This window comes from Leucopleurus acutus, assembly GCF_964270905.1.
Source record: "Leucopleurus acutus genome assembly, chromosome: 16".
NCBI lineage: Eukaryota > Metazoa > Chordata > Mammalia > Artiodactyla > Delphinidae > Leucopleurus > Leucopleurus acutus.
The window spans coordinates 64,208,483-64,232,128 of NC_139158.1; the positions used below are offsets into that span (position 1 = coordinate 64,208,483).

At 46.7% G+C, this 23,646-nt stretch overlaps 1 protein-coding gene across 1 annotated transcript in view; it reads left to right on the forward strand.

The window, feature by feature from the left end:
• The first annotated feature begins 2,026 nt into the window (after nt 1–2,026).
• CEP250 (centrosomal protein 250) overlaps nt 2,027–23,646 on the forward strand; it is a 46,324-nt gene continuing 24,704 nt past the window's right edge. The window contains exons 1-16 of the mRNA XM_082857764.1: nt 2,027–2,070; nt 8,184–8,241; nt 9,371–9,666; nt 10,129–10,185; nt 11,293–11,375; nt 11,601–11,766; nt 12,514–12,620; nt 12,882–13,136; nt 15,012–15,108; nt 17,423–17,524; nt 18,047–18,208; nt 18,749–18,927; nt 19,234–19,416; nt 21,376–21,520; nt 22,369–22,515; nt 23,215–23,445. Coding sequence (XP_082713890.1) covers nt 9,481–9,666; nt 10,129–10,185; nt 11,293–11,375; nt 11,601–11,766; nt 12,514–12,620; nt 12,882–13,136; nt 15,012–15,108; nt 17,423–17,524; nt 18,047–18,208; nt 18,749–18,927; nt 19,234–19,416; nt 21,376–21,520; nt 22,369–22,515; nt 23,215–23,445 — 2,100 coding nt within the window. The 5' untranslated portion in view covers nt 2,027–2,070; nt 8,184–8,241; nt 9,371–9,480. The remainder of the gene's footprint in view (nt 2,071–8,183; nt 8,242–9,370; nt 9,667–10,128; nt 10,186–11,292; nt 11,376–11,600; nt 11,767–12,513; nt 12,621–12,881; nt 13,137–15,011; nt 15,109–17,422; nt 17,525–18,046; nt 18,209–18,748; nt 18,928–19,233; nt 19,417–21,375; nt 21,521–22,368; nt 22,516–23,214; nt 23,446–23,646) is intronic.

Below are 23,646 nucleotides of genomic sequence, written 5' to 3' on the forward strand. Positions count from 1 at the left end.
TGAATGAATTCCCTTTTACAAAAATCAAAGATTACTGTTTGTTTTAATCCTCTTTGCTTATTCTTCATGGTCTTAAAGTGTATTATGTAGTTTGTTGATAGATTTTATGTCATTAACCTTTGTAACACTGAGGCTGACTCCATTCATTCATTTCATGGATGCTTATTTAGCACCTACCCTGTGTCAGGCTCTGTGTTAAATGCTAAGAATAAGTCAGAGATAGCCTCCTATTCTCATGAAGCTTAAATTTTCAAGGGGGAGAAAGATAATAGGTAAACCAAAATAAGTAAGTAAAAAGTACTACGAGGGCTTCCCTGGTGGCGCAGTGGTTGAGAGTCTGCCTGCCGATGCAGGGGACATAGGTTCGTGCCCCGGTCCGGGAAGATCCCACATGCCGCAGAGCGGCTGGGCCCGTGAGCCATGGCCTCTGAGCCTGCGCGTCCGGAGCCTGTGCTCCGCAACGGGAGAGGCCACAACAGTGAGAGGCCTGCGTACCGCAAAAAAAAAAAAAAAGTACTATGAAAAGAGTACTGCAATAGAAAATGATAGGGTATTACTTTACATAACATGATCAGGGAAGACCTAGCTGAGGAAGTACCATTTAAGTTGAGACCTGAAGGAGGGGAAGTTGTCAGGTAATCCAAGAGTTTGGGGTAAACTGGTTTAGGAGATGGCAAAGTATGCCATCTCCCTGAGGTTGCAAATGCCCTGAGGTTGGTGTAACATTCCAAACACTGTAGTGAACATTCTTGCACACAACCTGTTGGGAGAATATTTCCCTGGGGTAGACTCCCACACAACTGAGTCTTTGCATCCTTTTGTCTGTCCAATGTCTGGGATGTTTCTTCTTCCCTCTCAGCATAGTTTGCCTTTAAGAATCACTGTCCTCCCCCCACCCCTCACTTACTTTCTCTTTTTCTCAGTAACTATTAAGAACTTGTTTTGTTCTTATAGGAGAAAAATACAAAGATACTCTTATCAAAGTGTTCTTTTCTCCGGTTCCCTTTGGCTGTGAATTGCCTGTTTCACTCCTGCTATCCATTCATACATCCATCTATTCACTCAGCACTTACTTAGCTCCTATTTTGTACTAAGCCTTGTGCTGGGTGCTAGAGATACACAATCTTATACAGTGTTTCTCAAAATATGTTCCCAACGCATCGGGAATCACCCAAGGTATTTGCTTGAATGCAGAGTCCCGGGCTCCACGCCTGGTTTACTGACTCTCTAGTGGGGGAATCCGAGAGTCTGCACTTTAAGAAGTTCTCCAGTTTTGTTTTTTTTTAAATCCCAACTAAAACTTTAGACCCACTGAGTGGAGAAGGGAGGCAGGTGAATGAAAGTGCATTGATAATTTATGCACAAAACGCTATGGAAAAAACGCCTCTAGAGTCCTCTAGAGAAAATCAGGTTCACGCATAAAATTGGACAAACTGCGGTTCTCCGGACGGATGCAGGACATTCAGGCAAAGAAAACACCCTGTTCAAAGCCATGTGTGTTCAAATGACACTTAATAACTATGCTGTGAGTGTTGTGTTGCCTGAAGCCGTTTGGGGCTTCGGGGGTCTGAAGATAAAGCTGTATCCCGACGAAGCGCCCTTGTTAATTGTACTCGGGTTTGTAGGTGGAACAGTGCGCAGGCGCACCTAGAACCAGGTGACCACACACATGCGCAATGTGTAATCCCGAAGCCAAAAGAGGTATGATTGAGAGCAAGTTTTTTCCTGTTACTAAAACTTCCCTTACTCGAATCCAGCAAGCCTGTCTGTCCGCATTTCTGGCGAGGGAATCTTAATATCTCTTAATATCATCCCGTTTTTTCTTCTGGGCCACACTTTTAAGTCGGCTGCCAGTACTCAACATGGCGGAGGCCCCTAGGTGGCGCAGTCCGTCCTTAGGCTTGTTGCACGGAGGGGCGGGGGCCCTCCGAAAGGGCGGGAGTTTGAGGGGCGGGGCCTGCGCCCCAGCCCCTTGGTGGGCACCCGCCCCCGGCCGGGCCTTAGCTGCTACTTCAGGCGCTGCGGCGCTGAGGAGCACCCGAGGAATCTGCGGGAGCCGAGCGTGGTGAGGTGGGGCCTCAAGGGCAGGCGGGAGGTGCCCGGGTTAACGGTCTGAGGCCCAGAGGCCGGCCCTCTTAGAGCGCCTTAGGGAATTCCGTTCGGGCAGCGGCCGAGGCCCAGAGAGGGGCTGGGACCTGTCCTAGGCGGGTGTGTCCGCGTGCTGCTGCCGCCAACACTCTGCGCTCCAAGTCCGCGTAAAAAGGGATCTTCCCGAGCCCGGGGTTGTCCGATAAGGCGCTGCGCTCTCCTAAGCGTCCCGCTCCTGGCTCCCAGAATTTTGCGGCTCCCTCTGCCTTTGGGGCTTTGCATGTGATCTGTCCGAAAGTCCAGTCCTACTCGCCACCCTACTCTGGAACGCTCATTCTTCGGGACCCACCTTAAATAGCACTTCCTCGGAAACCTTTTCCAACCGCTTTCTGAAGGCGCAGTTAGCTCGCTGCTGGGGTTTTGCACTCATTGCACCGAGTTACTTTTCCTGCATCTCTTTTACAGCCGTGCACTTGTTGGGGCGTTATGCCTTGCCTTTTTCATCTGTATCCCAGGGTCTAGCACGTGATGATCATAATAATAGCTAATATTTATTGAACAGCCACAAAGGTGCTACGAAATGCATTACCTGTAAAGGCCCATTTAATCCTCAGAGCGATTCCATAAGGTGGGTTCTATATCTTCACATTTTATGCGTGAAGAAGCTAAGGCACTCTTAGATCAATTTGCGTAGAGTCCCACAACTAATAAGTGAGTGGAGCCGGGATACGAATTCTAGGCTATCCATCCCCAGAGCATGTAATAATTCCTGGATTGCCTTTGGGTTTGGTAAATGTCTGTTGAATTGGTGTTTACATTAGCTCCATGAGTTATGGAGGCCAAGATTGTGATGCACATGAGAAGGCTTAGAAAGGAGAATTGATGTTCCCAAATGTACAGAGTGAGTTCATGAGGAACTAGAACCTGGTGCTAGCCCTTGTTCCTTCAGTCACACTCTACCTTTCTTTGGTCCTTGTCCATCAGAGAGCCGAAGACTTAGACCTCATCATTTCACACCCTTTAGAAAGTGTCCCTCCCAGAGCTGTGATTTCATATTTCATGATTTAGGGGGCAGCATTTTGTAATGGAAGGGTGTAGAGTTTCGAAGCAGATTGGGGTTCAGTATTTGCTCTGCCGCTGACCAGTTATACCCCTTCCGTGTTTTGAGCCTTAGTTTTCTTGTCCATAAAATGAAGGCAATAATTTCTTCTCTAAGTTTTTTATGAAGATTGCAAATAATTGTGAGAGAGTAAAGTGCTGTACAAACTACATGATCTGTTTCTTTTGGGGTTTTTTGTTTGTTTTTACCTTTTAGAAGATTATAGAACTGTCAGCATTTTGTAAGACCTTCGATATGGATCATGTTGCCTAATGTTCTTATATCCATTCATTTAGTCAAATATCTAATGAGTACCTGCTATATACCAGGCACTGTTTTAGGAGCTGAGAATACGGCAGTCAACAAAACAATATTCTTGCACTTGGGAAATGTACATTGGGTTAGATATAGTACACATAATACTCAGATAGGGACAGATGAAGCATGGTAAAGTAAGTAGAAAAATACCAGGGACTTCTCTGGCAGCCCTGTAGTTAAGACTCCCCGCTTCCACTGCAGGGGACATGGGTTCAATGCCTGGTTGGGGAACTAAGAGATCCTGCGTGCCGCATGGTGCGGCCAAAAAAAAAAAGAAAGAAAGAAAAGAAAAATACCAGTTTGTGTGGAGGGGTGGTGGTATTTTATATTGGGTGGTTAAGGAACAACTTACTGAGAAGGGGACATTTGAACAGAGAGGGTGGCAAGGGAGCCAATCATGAGGATAACTAGAAGAAGAGGCCCTGGATGAGTGTGTGGCTTGGTGTGTGCCAAGCATGTACAGCAAGGAGGGCTGTGTGGCTGGAGAGATGTGAGCAAAGGGGAGAGGAGTAAGAAATGGAATTAAAACAATTGGAGGCTGGGATCAAATAATTAGGACCAGGTAAGCCAATATAGTGATTGTGGTTTCTACTCTTGATTAGCCACTGAAGGGTTCTGAGTGACTGAATCTGTCACTGTTTTAATATTTATTTATTTATTTATTGCTTTATTTACTTATTTATGCCATACCATGTGGGATGTGGGAATCTTAGTTCCCCAACCAGGGATGGAACCCATGCCCCCTACAGTGGAAGCTCGGAGTCTTAACCAATGGATGACCCAGGAAGTCCCTGTCACTGTTTTAAAAGGATCACTCTGACTATTCTGCTGAGAAAAAGCAAATTTTGAAAGCAAGGGTAGAAGCATTGCTACCACCTAGGAAGCTTTTGCAGTTATCCAGGTGTATTAGTTATCTACTGCTATGCAAGAAATTACCCCAAAACTTAGCAGCTTGAAACAGCAGTCATTTATTTTCTCATATAGTTGTGGGTCTGAAATCTGGGAGCAGCTCAGCTGGCTGTTTCTGGCTTAGGATCTCTCAGGAGATTGCAGTCAAACTGATGTCTGGTCTGCTCCCAAGATGTGGTTCCTTACCACTGGGCCTCTTCACAGGGCTGCCTGGGTGTCCTCAGGACACAGCCGAGAGAGTGGGAGGAGAGCAAGAGCTAGAGAGAGGGGAGGCCTTTTATGACCTTGTCTTGGAAGTCATTTCTACTTTATTCAGCTTCATTAACTTTATTCCAGGTCATGCTCAAGGGGAGAGAGTTTAGGCTCCACCTCTTGAAGGGAGGAGTATCAAAGAATTTGTGGGCATACCTTAAAGCCAAGAGTGGCTTTGCTCAGGATGATGGTGGGGGTGGGTCAGAAGCAATAGGAACTGGTAGAGCCAACAGGATTTGCTGATGGATTGGTTATAGGCTGTGGGAGAATGGAGTCAGTATAACTGTAAGGCCTTTGGGCTTGAGCAACCAGAAGGATGGAATTAGCACGTACTGAAATGGGGAAGATTGGAGGAACAGGAGTTCACTTTTGGATGAGTTAACTTTGAGATGCCTGTTAGACATCTATATGGAGAAGTTAAATAAATGTTTGGATTTAGTATAGGAGTGTGATGTGCCAGATGGGCTGGAGATGTAACACTGGGAGTCATGGGTGTATAGGTACAGTTTTAAGCCATGAAACTGGATGAGATTATCTAGAAAATGAATGTAGGTGGAGAAGAGGTCTGAAGCCTGAGCCCTAGGGCCTCCAACCTTGAGATGGTGGGGAGGAGCCAGCAGAGGAGACTAAAGGGAGAGAGGCCTTAGAGGTAGGAGGAGGATGGAGAGAGAGGCCCACATATGAGATTTATATAAGGAGCTGTGTGCTAATTTCTTTTTTTCTGGAATAAGAAACAAATTGTCTCTCCAGACATATATATATATATATATATATATATATATATATATAGTTTCTTTTCTCAGGAAATAAAATGTCTGTGCCCTCACGTGTTTTTTCTTTTTTGCTTTAAGTGACAAATTCTGTTTAATAATACCAGTTCTCCTCTTAGTCCTTGCAACATTTACACCTCTACTTCAAGTTTAGGTGGTGTTGCTGCTATTTTAAATTTATTTAAATACTCCTTTTGGAAGAATTTGGATGAGATGAGACAAAATATATAATTTATGTCACTCTTGTCTCACTCTTCACCCTAGGTTCAGAGGTCACTGCCCTTCCCAGTCTGGTTCCTAGCAAAAGTAGGAAGTCAGTCTTCCTCATTTCTGTATCACTGTGGCCAGTTACCTGATGCTAAGCTGGAATTCATGAGTGTTTACAGGATAAATTAACGTATAAAAGAAGTGAATCTTTTTCCTTTTCCTGTGGTAATGATAACATCTATTCAGTGGTTTACAGTTTACAGAGCACACTGACATCCATTATTCTCATTGAATGCAATTCAGTCTGTTACCATTTGCCAGCTACTGACCTTTTCCTTTCCTGAGGGCCATTGAAACCTACCTTTCTTTTGGAGCTATGCTAGTTTGTTTATTCTCTGGCTGATCTGACAGTGTGTTAATGAAAGGTGCTGAACTGTGTCTTGAGGAAGCTCAGAACTGAATCTCAATTTCAGAAAAATTCCTGGTGTAATTTTTCTCTGTTCCCTCCATCTTTTTAGTCCTGTTTTTTTTTTTTTTTTTTTTGGCGGGGGGGGGGGGGTGCGTTAATCATAAAACAATTCAAGTCATTTTTTAAATAAACTTTATTTTTTAGAACAATTTTAGATTTACAGAACTTGCATAGTACAGCAAGCTCCTATATACCCTGCACCCAGTTTCCCCTGTTAGTAACATCTTACATTAGTATGGTACATTTGCTACAATTTCGCATCATTTTTGAAGTAAATGGGGCATACCAATAAAATACGAACAAAATGAAGTTACTTCATCTCTGTAAGCCTCAATTTCCTTATCTGTAAAATGAGAGGGTTGGACTAAATTTTTAAATAGCTCTAAAATTTTTAAATTATCTGCTAAAGTAAAATAATCATATAATTCTAATATAATTCCATTTTTTTACTGAGGTGTTACTATCATTTTCTCAAATAATGTATACACATTAACAACAGCCTTATTCTAAAAGAGGATTTAGAGAATTCCCTGCCGGTCCAGTGGTTAGGACTCTTGAGCTTCCACTGCAGGGGGCGCAGATCAAACTAAGATGTTGCAAGCTGCGAGAGGCGTGGCCACAAATAAATAAAAAGAATAAAAGAGGATTTAATAGGAGAATTCCAGGAACTATGAGAGGGCTGCTTATATATTAGGTTTGTATAATATATATAAATATATGATTATAAATATATATAATATTATTATATTAGGTTGAATTACATGAAATTATCATTTTGTTAGGTTAAAAAAAGGGCAGATATCGGCAATTTCATGAGGTTTAACCGAATGCTTTTGGGGGTAGGGATTCAAAGGAGTGTTAGGGAGCCTTTAGGGCCTCTGAGACTCTGCAAAAGCCTGGCCCATCCCTCACAGTGTTCGGGGAGAAAAGGCTCTTCAAGTCCCTTGAAGCATCTCAGAGCTACTCTTGTTGTTAGTCGTGTTGTCGGTAAGAGTTACTCCCCAGCAGGTTTGTGCCTCCAACCAGAAGAGAGAGATTGAGCCAGCATTTCACAGCTGTGGTGGAAAGGAAGGGCAGAAAGGGAGGACACTGGAAGTACTAACCCAGTTGATCAGCTAGGAAGAGGCATCCTGGAGTGTAGGTGCCACTATGCCTTTACTGGTGCCACTGTACTCTTCCTACTTTATGCCCTTTCCTTACTGTCTAGTACAAGCTCAGCAAACCCGGGTATCTGCAGTTGCCCAGGAGGTGATTAGTAAGCTGAGTTTTCCTCTGTAACTCTGTTATAAGAAAAACAATAGCACAAGTGCAGTGACATGACAACTAAAATCTGCTCTCGGTGTGAGGGAGAGGCTAGGCCAGGGCAGGGGCCTGAGACTAAGGTGAACTGGAGAGCATATGCCTTATCTAAAGGGGGCAGACACTGTTTCACTGCAGCCTGTTGTCGCCTTGTGGGAATGTGGGTCAGGGGTCACTAGATATGCTGATTACCCAAATGAGCCAGAAATATGAATTTTTATATGTATTTTGCCAATGGTAAATGTTGGCACCTAACTTAAGTTCTTAAAAACCATCGTATAGGCCACACAATGATTGAAAAGAACCCTCAGGCTACATTTGTAACCTCTGGCCAAGGGTTTAGATCTGCCAGGAGTGAGGCCCACATGCATTTCTTCATTATGCATTGTTGACAAGCTACTAATGACCAAAATGAATTAGCTCCTGCCTTTGAGGAACTCACAAATTAGTGGATAAGATAGACAAATAGTAATGATAAGATGTAACATAGACATTCTCTCTATACATTAAATATAAATTTATATATATTGTATATATGGCTATAAAACTGATAAATTATTCCTGGATACATCTGGGAGGACCTGATAGGAAGTGGCATTTGAGCCAGGATGTAGAAGATCAACAGTTTGGTGCATTAAAGGGACAGGGGGCCCCTGAAACTCCCACTGTATGTGCAAATGTTACATTGGCATTTGCTGTATATGCCATTTTCTTCAGATTATGAGACTGATGCTGCCAAGAAGGCAGCTCTAATAGACCATTTTCTTGATAGGTAGCTGGAAATACAGATACTCCTCAAACCTGCTGATGGGTGTCTCAGGGCTGATAAGGTGAGAGAACTCTACCCCCCTCCTCTGCCCCCAGGTTATCGTGTGTTTTAGAGGCCTAAGAAACTCAGAGGTCATGGAGCTGGGCACCCTCATTTTTGGATGAGGAGCCTGAGGAAGTGGCGTGCTCGAGGTCCTAGAGCCCATTAGAGACAGAACTTGGACTAGCACCCCAAACTCTTGATCATCTTGCCTCCCCGTCTCCTGGGTGTCTCTGAAGTCACTGGTTAGGCTGGCCTCCCTCACCTGCCCCCATTGCCCTGTGCTGGCCCATCTCCTGGTGAATGGGGAGGGTTTGCCATCCTGCTGAAGCTGGCTCCTTCTTCCCTCTGTTTTCTGGTTCCCCTGCCTGAAATGCCTGCTACTCTCTGTCACAGAGAGTCAGATTGCTTGTATTCAAATCCCTAGTCAACCAAATGCCAACTGTATGAACTAGGACAAATTGTTTAACCTTTCTGATTTCTCAGCTAAGGCTTAGCCTTTGTAAGCCTCAGTTTCCTCATCCATGTGTAAAGTTAAAATAGTACCAATGCTGAAGTATGATAGGAAAGCATTGGAAGGTTTCAAGATTCTTGTGATGCCAAAATGACATGGTATGTGTAAAGCACTTCAAGTGACTGACCCATAGAAACACTTAACAAGTATTAATTATGATGATGATGATTCGCACTGTTCACAGCCCCACAGCTTGGGTTAAATGTCCTTCTTTTGTCTTCCCATACTATCCTGTGATGTCTCTGTTATTACTGCACAGACCACATTGTATTGTAATTGTGTCCATCTCCCCTGCTAGCCTAAAATCACCTTCAGTGATTCATTCAGCAGATGTTTATTAGGCACTGTGCCAGGCACTAGGGATGCAATGGTAAACTAGGAGCTCTTGGTCGAGTGCAGAGTTACGAAAGTCATGCCAGGAAACACTAGTCCTGTGAGCTTGTGTCATGGTCCAATAAATTTGGGAAATGATGCTCATCACGTCCCCCCCCCTTTAGAGATTAGGTCCATCTTAGTATTTGAAAAGCTTTGAGGAGTACTGTACTTTGTCCAACCCAATTTTACAGAACTTAATGAGTATTTGCTGAATAAATTTGAGTCATCTAGGGAGTTCTTTCAACTCCACTGTGTGCTTTAGTCCCCAGCTCAAGAGGAGGTCCAAGGGACACAGCAATGATTAGAGAGCCTGCTGGGAGCGAACAGCCTCTGGCTGCATAGGGACCTGTGGACTTACTGTCTGGTGCCCCCATGGAGACAGGGGGCCCTGGGTTGAACAATATGAAGCCCCGGTCACTGCAGCTGGTGCTGGAGGAGCAAGTGCTGGCGCTACAGCAGCAGATGGCAGAGAACCAAGCAGCTTCCTGGCGGAAGCTGAAGAGCTCCCAGGAGGCTCAGCAAAGGCAAGCAACCCTCGTGAGGAAGCTGCAGGCCAAGGTGAGGCAGCTGCCCTTTCAGGAAGGGGAAGGAGGAGAACACTTGGGGCTGGGGACTGAAGCGGGATGAGGTTTGCAGAAGATGGAGCCACGTGGTGGGAATGTCCTAAACAGCTCTCCTTTGATGTCTACAACTTCTCCACCAGCCATCTACGATGTCCCTTTCAAAGGTGACCTTCATGAGGGGTCAGTTAGTTGTCTAGGTTTGCTCTCCTAGTCTAGAGCTAGGACCTGATCCTAGGTTTTCCGGTTCCAAAGCCCATGAACTTCCTTCTCCAATACAAGAGCTGTAGAGAACATATGATTAAATGACCAAATGGAAACTAAGATGTTATGGCCTCACTTCACTGTCATCACCCAGTCCCTCATTCACAGCGCATTTGCCCACGACCCTTGGGGACCTTTGCTTTGGGCTGTTGGTACCAGCCGTGCCCATTGCTGTGTCCTGCTCTGTTTGCCCCAGGTGTTGCAGTACCGGAGTTGGTGCCAAGAGCTGGAGAAGCGGCTGGAAGCCACTGGAGTGAGTGAGGCTCTTCTGTGCTCCTCCTGAGCCCTCAGGGAGTATAGTTAGGCCTCATTTGCCGACTGAGGGAGGCTGGGGTGTGATAAGGCGGTGTTTGGAAGAAGCCTCTCTTTCGTCAGCCCCTGAGAGCTTCATCAGATACCTTCACAGGACCTAGCTATTCCTGCCCCATCAGACTCCAACCCCAGGCTCTCTAAGGACAAAATGAGCTTTAGGAGACTTAATATTACCAGATTGGAAGGGGTGTGGAATCCGAGAGAAGAGATGCATTTTTCCTCCAGGAGGTGTCAGTGTTTATCTGTCTTGGAGAGATGTGTGCCTTTGCAGGCCTGAAAAAACCATATTTGTGACAGAGAGATTTCTTTGTGCTGTGCGCTGGGTAGAACTGGCTTTCAAAAACCTATCTGCCTTTCTTCCAGCTCCCTCTCAGCATCTTCTCACATTACCCTCGGAAGAGTTCTCTCAGAGGAAGGAAAGGACGAGACTTAACTATGTACCGTTCTATGTAGGCCAGACACCCGTAGGCATTGTCATAGAATTACGTCACTTAACCTGCAAAGCAACTTTTCAGGGGAATGATATCACCTTCATTTTGGAGCTGAAGACTTTGTGGCTTAGAGAAGTTATAACTTCCCAAGGTCCAAAAATTAGTGTAGTAGAAGCCAAGACCATTAGTGAAAGCTGTATTTTATGCTTCTTAGGTCAAAAGTTCTTTTCACTACCAAATGCCATCTTTCACAAGAAGTCACTGGTTTACGTTTGGAGAGAGGGATGCAGTGGGTTTACTTGAGGAATGCAGTGATTGAGAAAAGAGACATATTGCTAACAAAGGGGAGAAAGAATAAAAAAAAAAAGCTGGGGAATTCCCTGGCAGTCCAGTGGTTAGGACTCTGCGCTTTCACTGCTGGGGGGTGGTGGTGGGGTTATCCCTGGTTGGGGGCACTAAGATCCCACAAGCTGCTCGGTGTGGCCAAAAATAAAAATAAAATAAACGGATGAACTTTAAAAACAATAAGCAGGCTGCAGTAGAAGGGGGCATCAGGGAATTGGTCTGCGGGATGTTCTCGTTGGAGGTAAATGAAAGCTTGCTTTTGTCTGGCTAAGGGACCGGTCCCTCAGAGGTGGGAAGGTGTGGAGGAGCCAAACCTGGAACAGCTGCTAACCCGATTGGAGGAGGAGCAACAGAGGTGATGGGCCCCAACTTTCTGGCCTGGGTGGTTGGCAGGCGGGTAGAGAAGGTTGATGGAAAACCTCTGTCTCGAGGGCTAACATGGATTAGAATCAAGGACTTCAGCCTTAGCCCTCCAGTTCCTGGCAGTGGAAAGTTCCAGTGGTTGTCATCTTACTCCAAGAGGTCCAAGGGTTGGCTCAGACCTTTGTTTAGTACTTGCTCCTACCCCTCCCCAGTGCAGGTGTGAGAGTCTAGCGGAGGTGAACACCCAGCTTCGGCTGCACATGGAAAAAGCTGACGTGGTGAATAAAGCGCTTCGGGAAGATGTGGAAAAATTGACAGTAGACTGGAGCCGGGCCCGGGATGAGCTAATGAGGAAGGAGAGCCAGTGGCAGATGGAGCAGGAGGTAAGAGAAACAGTGGGCGGGAATGGTGAGAGGAGGACTTGCAGTCTGGGCGCTGCCTGGTCAGTGCTGGAAGGGGTTAACTTCAGGACCTGGATGGAAACTGAGCTGTTTGTTAAAGTCTCTGGCCGTCCTTACTGCTCATGCTGGCAGCTCTGCCCTGCTTGGGCTGTCACCTTAGTTCTGTTCTTACCTGCCCAGTCGAGGTTTTGCTGGCAGGTAGCATGACACTCAAAGCAACTCTGTTCCTGCATAGGTTTTAGATGGATCTTAAAGTTTACTGACCCCCCTCATCTGGAAGTCTGCAATCTAGATGCTAAGGAGGTAGCTGTTGAAATTGAATGGGGAAGAAATTTTCAGATCCCAGTTAAAGGAAACTAATGTTTCCTGGGCTGTTGCTCTGTGTTAGGCATTATGTTAGATGATTTACATATGTTATATCATTTAATCATCATTATAAGTCTGTGGTGATGATGGTAATAGCTCCCATTTGTTGAGCAGCTACTGTTTATCCTTTTCTAATCTAGCTCAAAGAAGGCCATATACCATCCTAGGCCCTTTGACCTCTTGAATCCCACTGCTAACTTTATTAAACACTTCAGCATCGCCTGAACATAGACACCCATTCATAAGCTATCTCCTTTAAGGCCCTCCACTTCCCCCCCCAATAGTCAGGAGGAATCCAAGACTCCCGTGTTGGCAAAAGATGTCCTCTGCCCTTTGATATGACCTGGGTTTCTGAACACACAGTTCTTCAAGGGCTACCTGAAAGGGGAGCATGGTCGCCTTCTCAGTCTGTGGCGGGAGGTGGTGACCTTCCGTCGCCACTTCCTGGAAATGAAGTCAGCCACTGACAGGTCAGTGTGGAGGTATGACGGGAGGAGGTTTGCCCCTACCAACTCTATTCGCATGACAGTGGGCTGCTATAGAAGGGAATCAGGTTGTGGGGGAAAGGCAGAGGTGGAAGGGTTGGTGGGGAGGGATGGAATTGTTGGATTGTTGGATTGAGATGACTTTTCCCAGACCTGCTCCTCAGTCTTCCCTGGGCGTGACCTCCACGCTCCCTTTCCTGTTCCTGGTCCCTGTTGGAGTCTGCTGTTTTCTTTGCTTGTACTCAGAGACCTGACGGAGCTCAAGGCTGAGCATGTGAGGCTTTCAGGTTCCCTGTTGACCTGTTGTCTGCGCCTGACTGTGGGAGCACCACAGTCCCGGGAATCTGATGGATCTGGGAGACTGAATGGGAGTGAGCCATCCCAGTTGATGCTGCTACTAACCAGGACCCAGGAGCTGGAGAAGGAAGCCCATGAAAGGAGTCAGGAGTTAACACAGCTGAAGAGTCAAGGGCATCTGGAGAAGGCTGAGCTTCAGGATCGGTGAGATGGCCTGGGTCCTAGGAGGGGTTCGCTAAGAGAAACTTGACTCCTTTAGGGAGTCAAGATAGGTGGGGGAGATGTGAAGAGCATTCCTCCCACAAAAGGGGAAGGAGATGTGCCAGAGGGAGTCTAGTTTGAAACCCAGTGCCACAGCTGGGGCTGTGTCACTGCCCTCTGCCCTCAGACTATCTTGCAGCTCAGTTTCTGTCCTTTTGACTTACAGAGCTGGCTGTGACTCTCCTCTATCAACACCAAACTATTTGCCATTCCCAGAACAGCCAAGTTCTTCCATATTCCCTGCCTTTGTAGATGCTGGCCTTAGCCTGGAATGCCTCTCTCCCTTCTCTCTCTGCCTTATCCTTTAAGGCATAGTTAAATGTCACCTCTTCTATGACCTTGATAGCCTGTTACATTACTGTGCCCCCATATGGTCTTTTTTTTGTTGTTATATACATTTTTTAAAAAATAAATTTATTTATTTATTTTTGGCTGCGTTGGGTCTTCATTGCTGCACGCGGGCTTTCTCTAGTTGCGGTGAGCAGGGGCTACTCTTTGTTGCGGTGCACGGGCTTCTCATTGCGGTGGCTTCTCTTGCTGAAGAGCATGGGCTCTAGGCGTGCGGGCTTCAGTAGTTGTGGCATGTGGGCTCAGTTGTTGTGGCTCGTGGGCTCAGTAGCTGTGGCTCGCGGGTTCAGTGGTTGTGGCCCATGGGCTCCAGAACGCAGGCTCAGTAGTTGCACACAGGCTTAGTTGCTCCACGGCATGTGTGATCTTCCTGGACCTGGGCTCGAACCTGTGTCCCCTGCATTGGCAGGCAGATTCTTAACCACTGCGCCACCAGGGAAGTCCCCCCTATGGTCTTTTGACGTGCTTGTTACATTGATCTCGTTGATTATTTAGTTTTGTTTTGGGTTTTTTTGGTTAGGTTCTTTTAATTTTTGGATTATAATAAAATAGATTTTTAAAAAATGATAAGAAGGGCAGGGACATAAACAAAGAGCTCCGTTTGAATCTTGGGGCAAAGTTCAGTTTATACCCCATGGCTAGGGTTGTGTCACCACCTATTGGTGGTGTGTGTAAATTGCAGTTTGTTTTGTTTGGGTTGTGAAGGCACTGGGGAAGCACAAGGACAGAGACCATGTCTTAGTAAGTTTTGTGTTCTAGTGCTTTGCACTTCACCTGCGATATAGTAGACACTTAGTAAATGTTTGTTGAATCATACAATAACTAAATGAATGACCATACAGTGAGTTAAAGCTCTTAAAGATGATACAGAATAAAATTATGAAGACTTTGAAATAAAAAATTAAGCTCCTTGATAACTTCATTCAAGAAATATTTATTTAGCTACTTATATAACACCAGGTACTGAGCTCCAGGATATGGTGTTAGGTGGTAAAGATGCCTGGTGATTTCCCTGAACTTTGAGGTTAGTATCAGGGAGGTTAACCATAATCTTTCCCAATTCGCCCCTCCTTTTTCTCTATCAGAGTTAGAACCTTGGGCTTGAGGGACCTTGGGACTATCCCATGTGGCAATTCTGATGTTCTTGTTGGCTTCAGGGCGCTTGACTTCAAGATCAAGCGGGGTCTGGAAGGGCCTGGTCCAGGGCTTTCCTTCAGCTCTTGGGCCCCCAAACACGTGTTCCAGTCTTGAGATGTGGTAAATCCCTGCATGCGTCTGAGTGGCTTTTGGCTCCCCCTCCCCAAGTTCAAGGCTACAGCATCATGTATTCAGGGAGTGCAGGGGCTGGGGGCACCCAAGGGACTCTGGGGGGGGTGGCAGTGGGGGTGTCTGGCTTGGGTTAGGGTGTGCTGCATAGCTCTGTCCACATTAGTGGGTTCCCAGGTAACTGTGCTATGCTCTTCTCTTCAGGGTGACCGAGCTCTCTGCTCTACTGACGCAGTCTCAGAAGCAAAATGAAGATTATGAAAAGATGGTAAAGGCTCTGAGAGAGACGATGGAGATCCTGGTACGTGATCCTTTGTTCTGGGAGAGTTGGGAGTGGGCCTGTAGATTCCTGTCCTTTATGGACAGAGAGTGCAGGATACCAGTTAAATGTTCCTTGATGAAATCCCCTAAAGCTAAAAAATTAATTTTGGTTGAATCTGAAAATTATTTAACTCATTCATTTATCCATTTAATAAACATTAGCTGTCTACTGTCCCTACTATATTCCTAGGGAAACTACAGCAGTGCATGCATGCAGTGTGTCCTCCTCTGAGAGAGTGAGACACACATGAAGAGGCACACTAGCCAAGTAGGAGGGGGGGATGTTTGGAGAGATTCAAAACCTAGTCATACGGGAAACACCTGAGGAGCATGAATGTGGTTAGCCTGGAGAAGGAGGGCTTGAGGAAGACATGATGGCTGCCTTCACATAACTGAAGGACTGACACCAGGGAAGAGAGTTGGCTTGTTTAATGTTTGCCAGGGGGGCACAATCACTGCCAGTGACTGGAAGTTACAGGGTGGTAGAGCAGCTGGAGCTGCTCGGTAGTTGAACAGCCTGTCTAATGAAGGAGTGAGGTTTGTGTCACTGGCTTAACATCTGCCAGGGTTGTTATCAAAGGGATTCTCTAAGGTTGGAAGTTAGAACCTCTGGCTTGATTGCACGTTTCCTTTCATCTCTGGGAATTTTCAGATCTCTGATTTTAGGCAAATCCTGCACCCCTATCCACATACATATCCCTAGTCTTCTCATCCAAGCTAGGATCAGCTGGGAGCTAGACATGCTTATGCCTTTTTGGTTTCTTTTTTTTTTTTTTTTTTTTTTTTTTTGCCGTACACGGGCCTCTCACTGTTGTGGCCTCTCCCGTTGTGGAGCACAGGCTCTGGACGTGCAGGCTCAGCGGCCATGGCTCATGGGCGCAGCCGCTCCGCGGCACGTGGGATCTTCCCGGACCAGGGCACGAACCCGTGTCCCCTGCATCAGCAGGCGGACTCTCAACCACTGCGCCACCAGGGAAGCCCTTGGTTTCTTTTTGTTCAGGAATTTGCAAATTCAGATGTCTGCAGGGCCCAGGTAATATAAATGAATGAAGTGGGTTCAGCTATAAGAATTCTGATTTTCCAGTGCTGTCATATTTAGTTTTCAGTATAACAGGGAACCCTTGATCTCAATAGTAAGGAAACAGTGAGGAGTAGTGAGGACTGCAGGACCCTGAAGAATATATGTCCCATCTGGAGGAGGCATCCTCTATTCAACTTCAGTAAATTATTGCCATGTGGGGATGGGGGCTGGTGTGGCCCATATGTTAACTTTTTGAGAGAAGCCAGAAATTCAGATTTTTATGAATTTTTATGAATTTCTCAGCTCAGAAAAATCTCTCAATTTACAAATGTTGGTTCAAATTTTATATAGGCCAAAAAAAAAACATAGCTGCAAATCTGCGTCTTTAAGCCTTCACTAGCACAATAAGGTAAGAAGGAGGAGGGGACATTTTGAGAGTTCAAATTTATTGCTGACCTTGGGGCTAGAGGTTCCTCTGGCTTTAAGTCTCAAGTGCCAATTTGCTGTTCAGAGACAGCAACCATCCTTCATCCAATGATAGCTCACATTTAATGAACATTTGCTTTCTGACAGACACTGTGTTGAGTAATTTACATGCAGTTTTTTCATTCAAGCCTCAAAACAAATCTATGAAGTAGTTGCTGTTAATTATTCCTATTTTATTTTATTTTTTAAGTTTTTCCATTTTTAAAAACTTTTTGGCTGCGTTGGGTCTTCGTTGCTGTGCAGGGGCTTTCTCTAGTTGCAGCAAGTGGGGGCTACTCTTCGTTGTGGTGCACGGGCTTCTCATTGCGGTGGCTTCTCTTGTTGCGGAGCACAGGGTCTAGGTGCGTGGGCTTCAGTAGTTGTGGCGCATGGGCTTAGTTGCTCCGCGGCATGTGGGATCTTTCCAGACCGGGGCTCAAACCCTTGTCCCCTGCATTGGCAGGCGGATTCTTAACCACTGCACCACCGGGGAAGTCCCTTAGTCCTATTTTAAAGAGAAGGAAGCTCAAAGAAGGAGTTGCCTAAGGTTACCAAGCTAGTAAGTGATAGAGCAAGAAATCTTATCTAGACAGTCTAATTTGGAGCTCTTAATCCCTTAATCTGAATTCTTAATCACCACATCACATTGTCTTCAGAATCCTGGGACAGTGTTAGCATTCACGTGTGGTCAGGGGAAAAGTGGGATTAACAGAATAGACAGAATGAGACTCTGGTTAATTTGGGGCCTGGAATGATAAATTCTCTTCTGAGAGTTTGGCTTATAGGCTCTATTTGGTTCCCTGTCCAGGAGGCAAATCACGCAGAATTAATGGAACACGAGGCATCTCTAAGTAGGAATGCCCAAGAGGAGAAGCTGTCTTTACAGCAAATGATCAAGGACATAACCCAGGTACTGGTAAGCCTCCGGTTCACAGTAACCGGTCCAGCCTCACCCTCCCCAGACCTCCCTGTCCTCTCAGGTGCGCCTAGAGGAGTCTGGACTTAGGGTCTTGTGGGGAGGAATTGTCTGAGTACATTTGAAGACTGGAACCCTGAGGAGTAGCTAAGCTTTCATGTGCTGGCACAGCCTGCTGAAACGCCCTCTCTCTTACTGCTAGCTGCAGTTCTCCGGCAGTGGCTGGATCCTGGCCTTTGCTACCTCAGCAACCTCTTCTTCCTTCATTTATTCCTTGGGTGTTCAAGGGGTGCTAGTCTTGTTGCTCATTCTAGGTTTGGGTGACCGAAGGGGAAGAGTTGGTTTGAGGAGTTGAAGGAACCAACCTTTTTGGCTCTTAAGATACCCTCCTCCCACCCCCCAGGGAGAGGACCTGAGAGAGAAAACATCAGGTTTGTCCAGGCTGGCATGTTAGTCCTCTACATGGATTCTAGGCCTTGGTCAGTAGGATGGTGACCCTGCTGTGTTGGATTTCAGGCCATGGTAGAAGAGGAGGACAATATGGCCCAGGCCTCTGGTCATGAGAGCTCCTTGGAGTTGGACCCTAGTGGCTTCTCCTCCCAGTTTGATTCCCAGCAGCCAGACAAGGTTCTTTCTCTGGTGCGTTCAGTGCTGACTCAGAGACGCCAGGCTGTACAGGTGAGAACCCCAGCACTCCTCCTCAGCCACAGGGATGGGTGTCTAAACTGACTTGGGCCCCAGGTACCCTCCTAGCCCAGACTGCCCCTTTTGCTACGTTGACCAGTCACAAGGTGTTTTGTCAACACCCCGAAGTGCCCATTAGAATCTCTGTGTCTGCCCAGTTGTGCTCGTGGGGAGCAGGCACACTCTCCGTGCCACTGGCACGCTCCACTTTGATGCAGTCTTTACACAGCACTGTGCAAAGTGGAGCCCCAGGGGAGTGTGGGTAAGCGTTCCCCAATTCTAAGGGTCCCAGCCACACTTACCACCCCCACCATTTTACATTTGAAGATGATGGACTCTGACACTCTGGAAGCCACAGAACCCAGTCATCTCTGATGCTCTGTCTCCTCGACTGGTCTCATCTCTTTTCGTAGCTTCCCCTTTGTTGCACCAGCCCCCAACCCCCTTGCCCAGCCCTACTTTCAGGCTTATGACATCCCTCCTCTGCCCTGCGCTCTTGTTCACCACCTCACTTCTGATGCTCTCCCTCCGCAGGACCTAAGGCAGCAGCTGTCAGGCTGCCAGGAAGCTGTGAGCTCCTTGCAGCAGCAGCATCATCAGTGGGAGGAAGAGGGTGAGGCCCTGAGACAGCGGCTACAGCAGCTCACTGGGGAGCGGGACACCCTGGCAGGGCAGACTGTGGACCTGCAGGGGGAGGTGGACTCTCTCAGCAGGTGAGCGGGAGCTGTTCATCCCCCCCTCCCTCCCAGGCTCAGTCCCCGCCCAGCCCATGTGTTTGGTTGGCTGACCCTGTTCTTCCCTAGACCCACAGCTGCTCAGGGCCTCCTTGCTTTGTGTTCTGCTGGTTCCTGCTCACTCAGTTTTGGGTCTTTGTGATAAAAAAAAAACAGTTTCCTGCTCAAAAGGGAAGATGAGATATTTAAAGGAAACGTAAACCTCTCTCCTTTGACCCTGTGCTATCTGCTTCCAGGAGGGCTTTTAGGTTCCAGGGTTTCTGTTCATGTCTGGTCTCCTTCCAGGGAGCGAGAGCTCCTGCAGAAGACCAGAGAGGAGCTGCAGCAGCAGCTGGAGGTGCTGGAGCAGGAGGCGTGGCGACTGCGGAGGACAAACATGGAGCTTCAGCTGCAGGGCGACTGTGCTCAGGGCGAGAAGGAGGAGCAGCGGGAGGAGCTGCACCTGGCCATCCGTGAACGGGAGCGCCTGTGCGTGCGTGTGACAGCCCCTCCCCGCTCTTAGAAAGTGGAGTAAATTGAAGCCTGGTGTTCGGTGGGTTCAGATTAGCTTACTGCTCCGTCCTTTGCAGGAGGATGAAAACAGAAAGTTCATCCAAGCATTGCTGAACACCCAGGAGGGCCGAGGCCCCGTGGCGGGTACAGAAATAAATAAGACACAGGCTCTGATCTCAAGCAGTTTGCAGTGTAATGGGGAAGTCAGACAAGTAAACCGTGGCCAGATGAAGTATGAGCTAAAAAAGAGCTTCAAGCTAGGTCCTCTGGGAGAATAGGAGTAACAGTTAATTATTGAAAGCTTCATGGAGGAGAGGGTAGCCGTTGAGCTGGGCCTTGACATATTTTGATTGGTAGAGAGTGGGACAAGGGCTAAAGGAACAGATTAGCAAAGAAAAGGAGTCAGGAACGTTCATGGCATGTTCAGAGGAGGCCAGGCTGGCCAAACGGTAGGACTGATCCTGGGAAGTAATGGGAAATGAGCTGGTCAAGGAAGGGAATTCCAGAGTACAGGGACCCAGCTCATTTGTAAATTCCCCGATACCATGTCATAGAAAAAGCAAGGACTTTAGAGCTGGGCAGAAGCTTGGTTTAAATTATGGCTCTGCCACTTGGACAGATTATTTGTAAAACGGGGCTGATAATGTTTCCGTTGAAGAGTCTTTGGGGAGATTAAAGCAGTGTTCTGCAAAATGCCAGCACAGAGCCTGACATATGGTAAGTCTTCAGTACCTGGTAGCAGGGGCTATATCTTTTTTTTTTTTTTTTTTCAATTTTGGCTGCATCGTGTCTTAGTTGCAGCATGCGGGATCTTCATTGCAGCATGCAGGATCTTTTGTTGTGGCGCCCAGGCTTCTCTCTAGTTGTGGTGTGCGGGTTTTCTCCCTCCAGTTGTGGCGCACAGGCTCCAGAGCACGTGGGCTCTATAGTTTGTGGCACGTGGGCTCTCTAGTTGAGGCACGCAGGCTCAGTAGTTGTGGCGCACGGGTTTAGTTGCCCCACGGCATGTGGGATCTTAGTTCCCTGACCAGGGGTCGAACCCGCGTCCCCTGCATTGGAAGGTGGATTCTTTACCACTGGACCACCAGGAAAGTCCCTGTATCTTCTTCATCTTTTTTTTTATTTTATTTATTTTCTTTTATTTTTTTTTTTTGCGGTACGCGGGCCTGTCACTGTTGTGGCCTCTCCCGTTGCGGAGCACAGGCTCCAGACGTGCAGGCTCAGCGGCCATGGCTCATGGGCCTAGCCGTTCTGCGGCATGTGGGATCTTCCCGGACCGGGGCACGAATCCGTGTCCCCTGCATCGGCAGGCGGACTCTCAACCACTGCGCCACCAGGGAAGCCCTCTTCTTCATCTTTGATGCATCCCCTCCTCACCTGTTCCCTAGCTCCTTCTGCCTAATAGGCATGAATAATGGAATCTTGAATGACTGCTCTAAGGATCATGACTTGCACAAGGAGTGGTCTCCCCTCTACTAAGGAAAAGGAGAGACAATCCACAAAGATAGTTTTATGTTTTTAAATTTAATTTGTGTGACTCGATAATACACTTATTTATATGATTCAAAAGTCAAAACTATTTTAAAAGGTATGCAAATAGAAAGTACTACTTCCCTCGGCTTCATTCATCCCATATTCCTTCCTTCTGTTTGTAACCATTTAAATTAATTTCTTATTAATATGTCTAGTGCTGCTTTATGTAATATATGCATATATCCTTATTTCCCCCAATTTCTTGCATAAAAGATAGTGCACCATGTATACTGTTCTGCGCCTTGCTTTTTTCATGTTATGTGTCTTGGAGACCTCTCCTTACCAGTTTTTGGAGACCACCTTCATTCTTTTGCATCGCAAAAGCAATTACATTCCTGTTATCTTTTGGGGTGTGGCCACTCCCTGAGATTTCCTCTAGCCCCCTTCTGTTTTCCATCTTAGTCAGGAGACGCTGGCGATCCTAGAAGCCAAACAGTCAGAGTCGCTCAGTGAAGTCATCACCCTTCGGGAAGCCCTGGAGTCCAGTCGCCTGGAAGGGGAGTTGCTGAGACAAGAGCAAACAGAAGTGACCGCCGCACTGGCCAGGGTGCGTGGTCCTCCCCTTCGCTGGCTGGGTGGGGTGGGCGGCTTGGAAAGTTGTGTCTCCAGGAAAAAGGCGTGCAGCCTGCCTCATTCTTCATCCTGCAAGTCATGGCCCTTCCTGTTTCTTGCCTCAATGCCTAGTTACTGCTTTGGGGTTCTGTCCCTCCAAACAGACTCTCTGTATTGCAATTAGAATGGTTTTCTAAAGTGTCAGTCTGGTCATGTCAGTCTCTTTCCTAAAACCATTCACTGGCTTCCCAGCTCCTTGGTACCACATGCAAAGCCCTCTGCCACCTGCCCCAAACTGTTTCTAGCCTCCTCTTCACTCCAGCTCGCTGTCCTAACGCCTCATATACCTTCGTTCCTGCCACATAGCATTAATTGCATTCTCAGTTTTACCCGTTCTTTCGTGATTTTAATACTTTGTATGTACCTTTCCCTTTACCTGGACTGCTTCTTTCTCCCCTTTTAACCGCAAACTGTTCCTCATCTGTCAGTACCCAACTTAACTGTCGACTCTTCTACCAAACATTTTTGATTCTCTCAAATTGAATTAATGCTTTCTTTGAGTTCCCAGAGCACTTTGTGCTTACATTGGCTATGGTGTCATCACAGTTGTAGTTGTTTATACATCCTGATGTCTGTGCCTCTGTAATGTGAGTTCCTCTCTTACTCTTCAATGAATGAATGGGTAAGTGAATGAAGAAATGAAGGGAAAAGTTGTTCAGAATGTAAGGGAAGGAATGAAGTGTTAACTGATCTCTGTACAAGGAAAGCAGCAGATGTTGGGGATGTGAGCTGTTCACTGTTGCAGGAAAACTGGAAAATGAAACTCTAACTCTCTGCTTTTAGGCAGAACAGTCTATTGTGGAGCTGTCAAGTTCTGAGAACAGCCTGAAGGCTGAGGTAGCTGATCTTCGGGCTGCAGCTGTCAAACTCAGTGCCTTAAATGAGGCTTTGGCCTTAGATAAAGTTGGGCTGAACCAGCAGCTTCTCCAGGTGAGCAAAGATTTCTCTGATCCACAGGGTAGGGCTGGGCCCCGACCGAGGGCAAGGGAGAGACAGACAAAGCTGATGCCTGTAACAAGGAACAGTTCTTAAATGGATCAGCCCAAGACAGATCAGCTCCCAAATGTAGTCCTGGAATGAGCAAAAGGAACATTTAGAGTGCAAAGGAGAGCAAAGATTACAAGGCCTGGGCTCAGCCATTAAAAATAGACCCCTCCCACATCTGCAGCAGAACTAACTACCTTTGGGCTTTAGGGTAAAATCATCAGGGCTAGGCCCATGTCCTCTGGAAGGAAGACTGGGTTTTAATCCTGTTGTGTGAGATAACAGCAATCACAGAAAAGGATCTGTTGAAGAGCCCAAGTCTCAGAATTTTCTCTAGAGGTTACAAATTTAACACGTCTCTTCACTACCCCATTCCCTTGAGCCCCAGAAATGTTGTATGTTCCCTTATTCTGAATTCTTTAAGAGCAGGATTTTGCCTTTTTTCTCTCTGTCCCCAGCATCAACCCATCTAGTACCTGGAGTAAAGACCCCAGACCAAATGTGTGCATAGTCCTCCTCTCTCGTAAGCACTCCTGTGTTCATCTGTGGAGAACAGATTCATATCTCTCTTGGATTTCTGTCTCAGCACTTCATCTCTAAACCGTAACCCTTTGTCTTTGATGTCCTTCCCTTTTTGGCCAGTAGTTAGAACAGGAGAACCAGTCTGTGTGCAGGAGGATGGAAGCAGCAGAGCAGGCGAGAAACACTTTGCAGGTGGGCCTGACAGAGGCCGAGAGGAACAAGGAAGCCCTGTGGGAAAAGAACACCCACCTGGAGGCTCAGCTGCAGAAAGCGGAGGAGACCAGGGCTGAGCTGCAGGCAGATCTCAGGGGCATACAAGATGAGAAGGAAGAAATTCAAGAGAAACTAAGCGAGGTGAGAAGACAAAACTGCTACCATCCCATTAAGGATGCTTGCTGTACATGCTCGTTGTACATACATGCTCACTGTAAAAAATGAAAGCACTACAGAAATGATTCAGGAAGGGAAAATCTCACTTCCTAGAAATGACCAGTGTTACTAGTTTGGGGTATGTCTTCCAGTTTTTTTAAAAGAATTCCTAGTGGAATCCTTCAC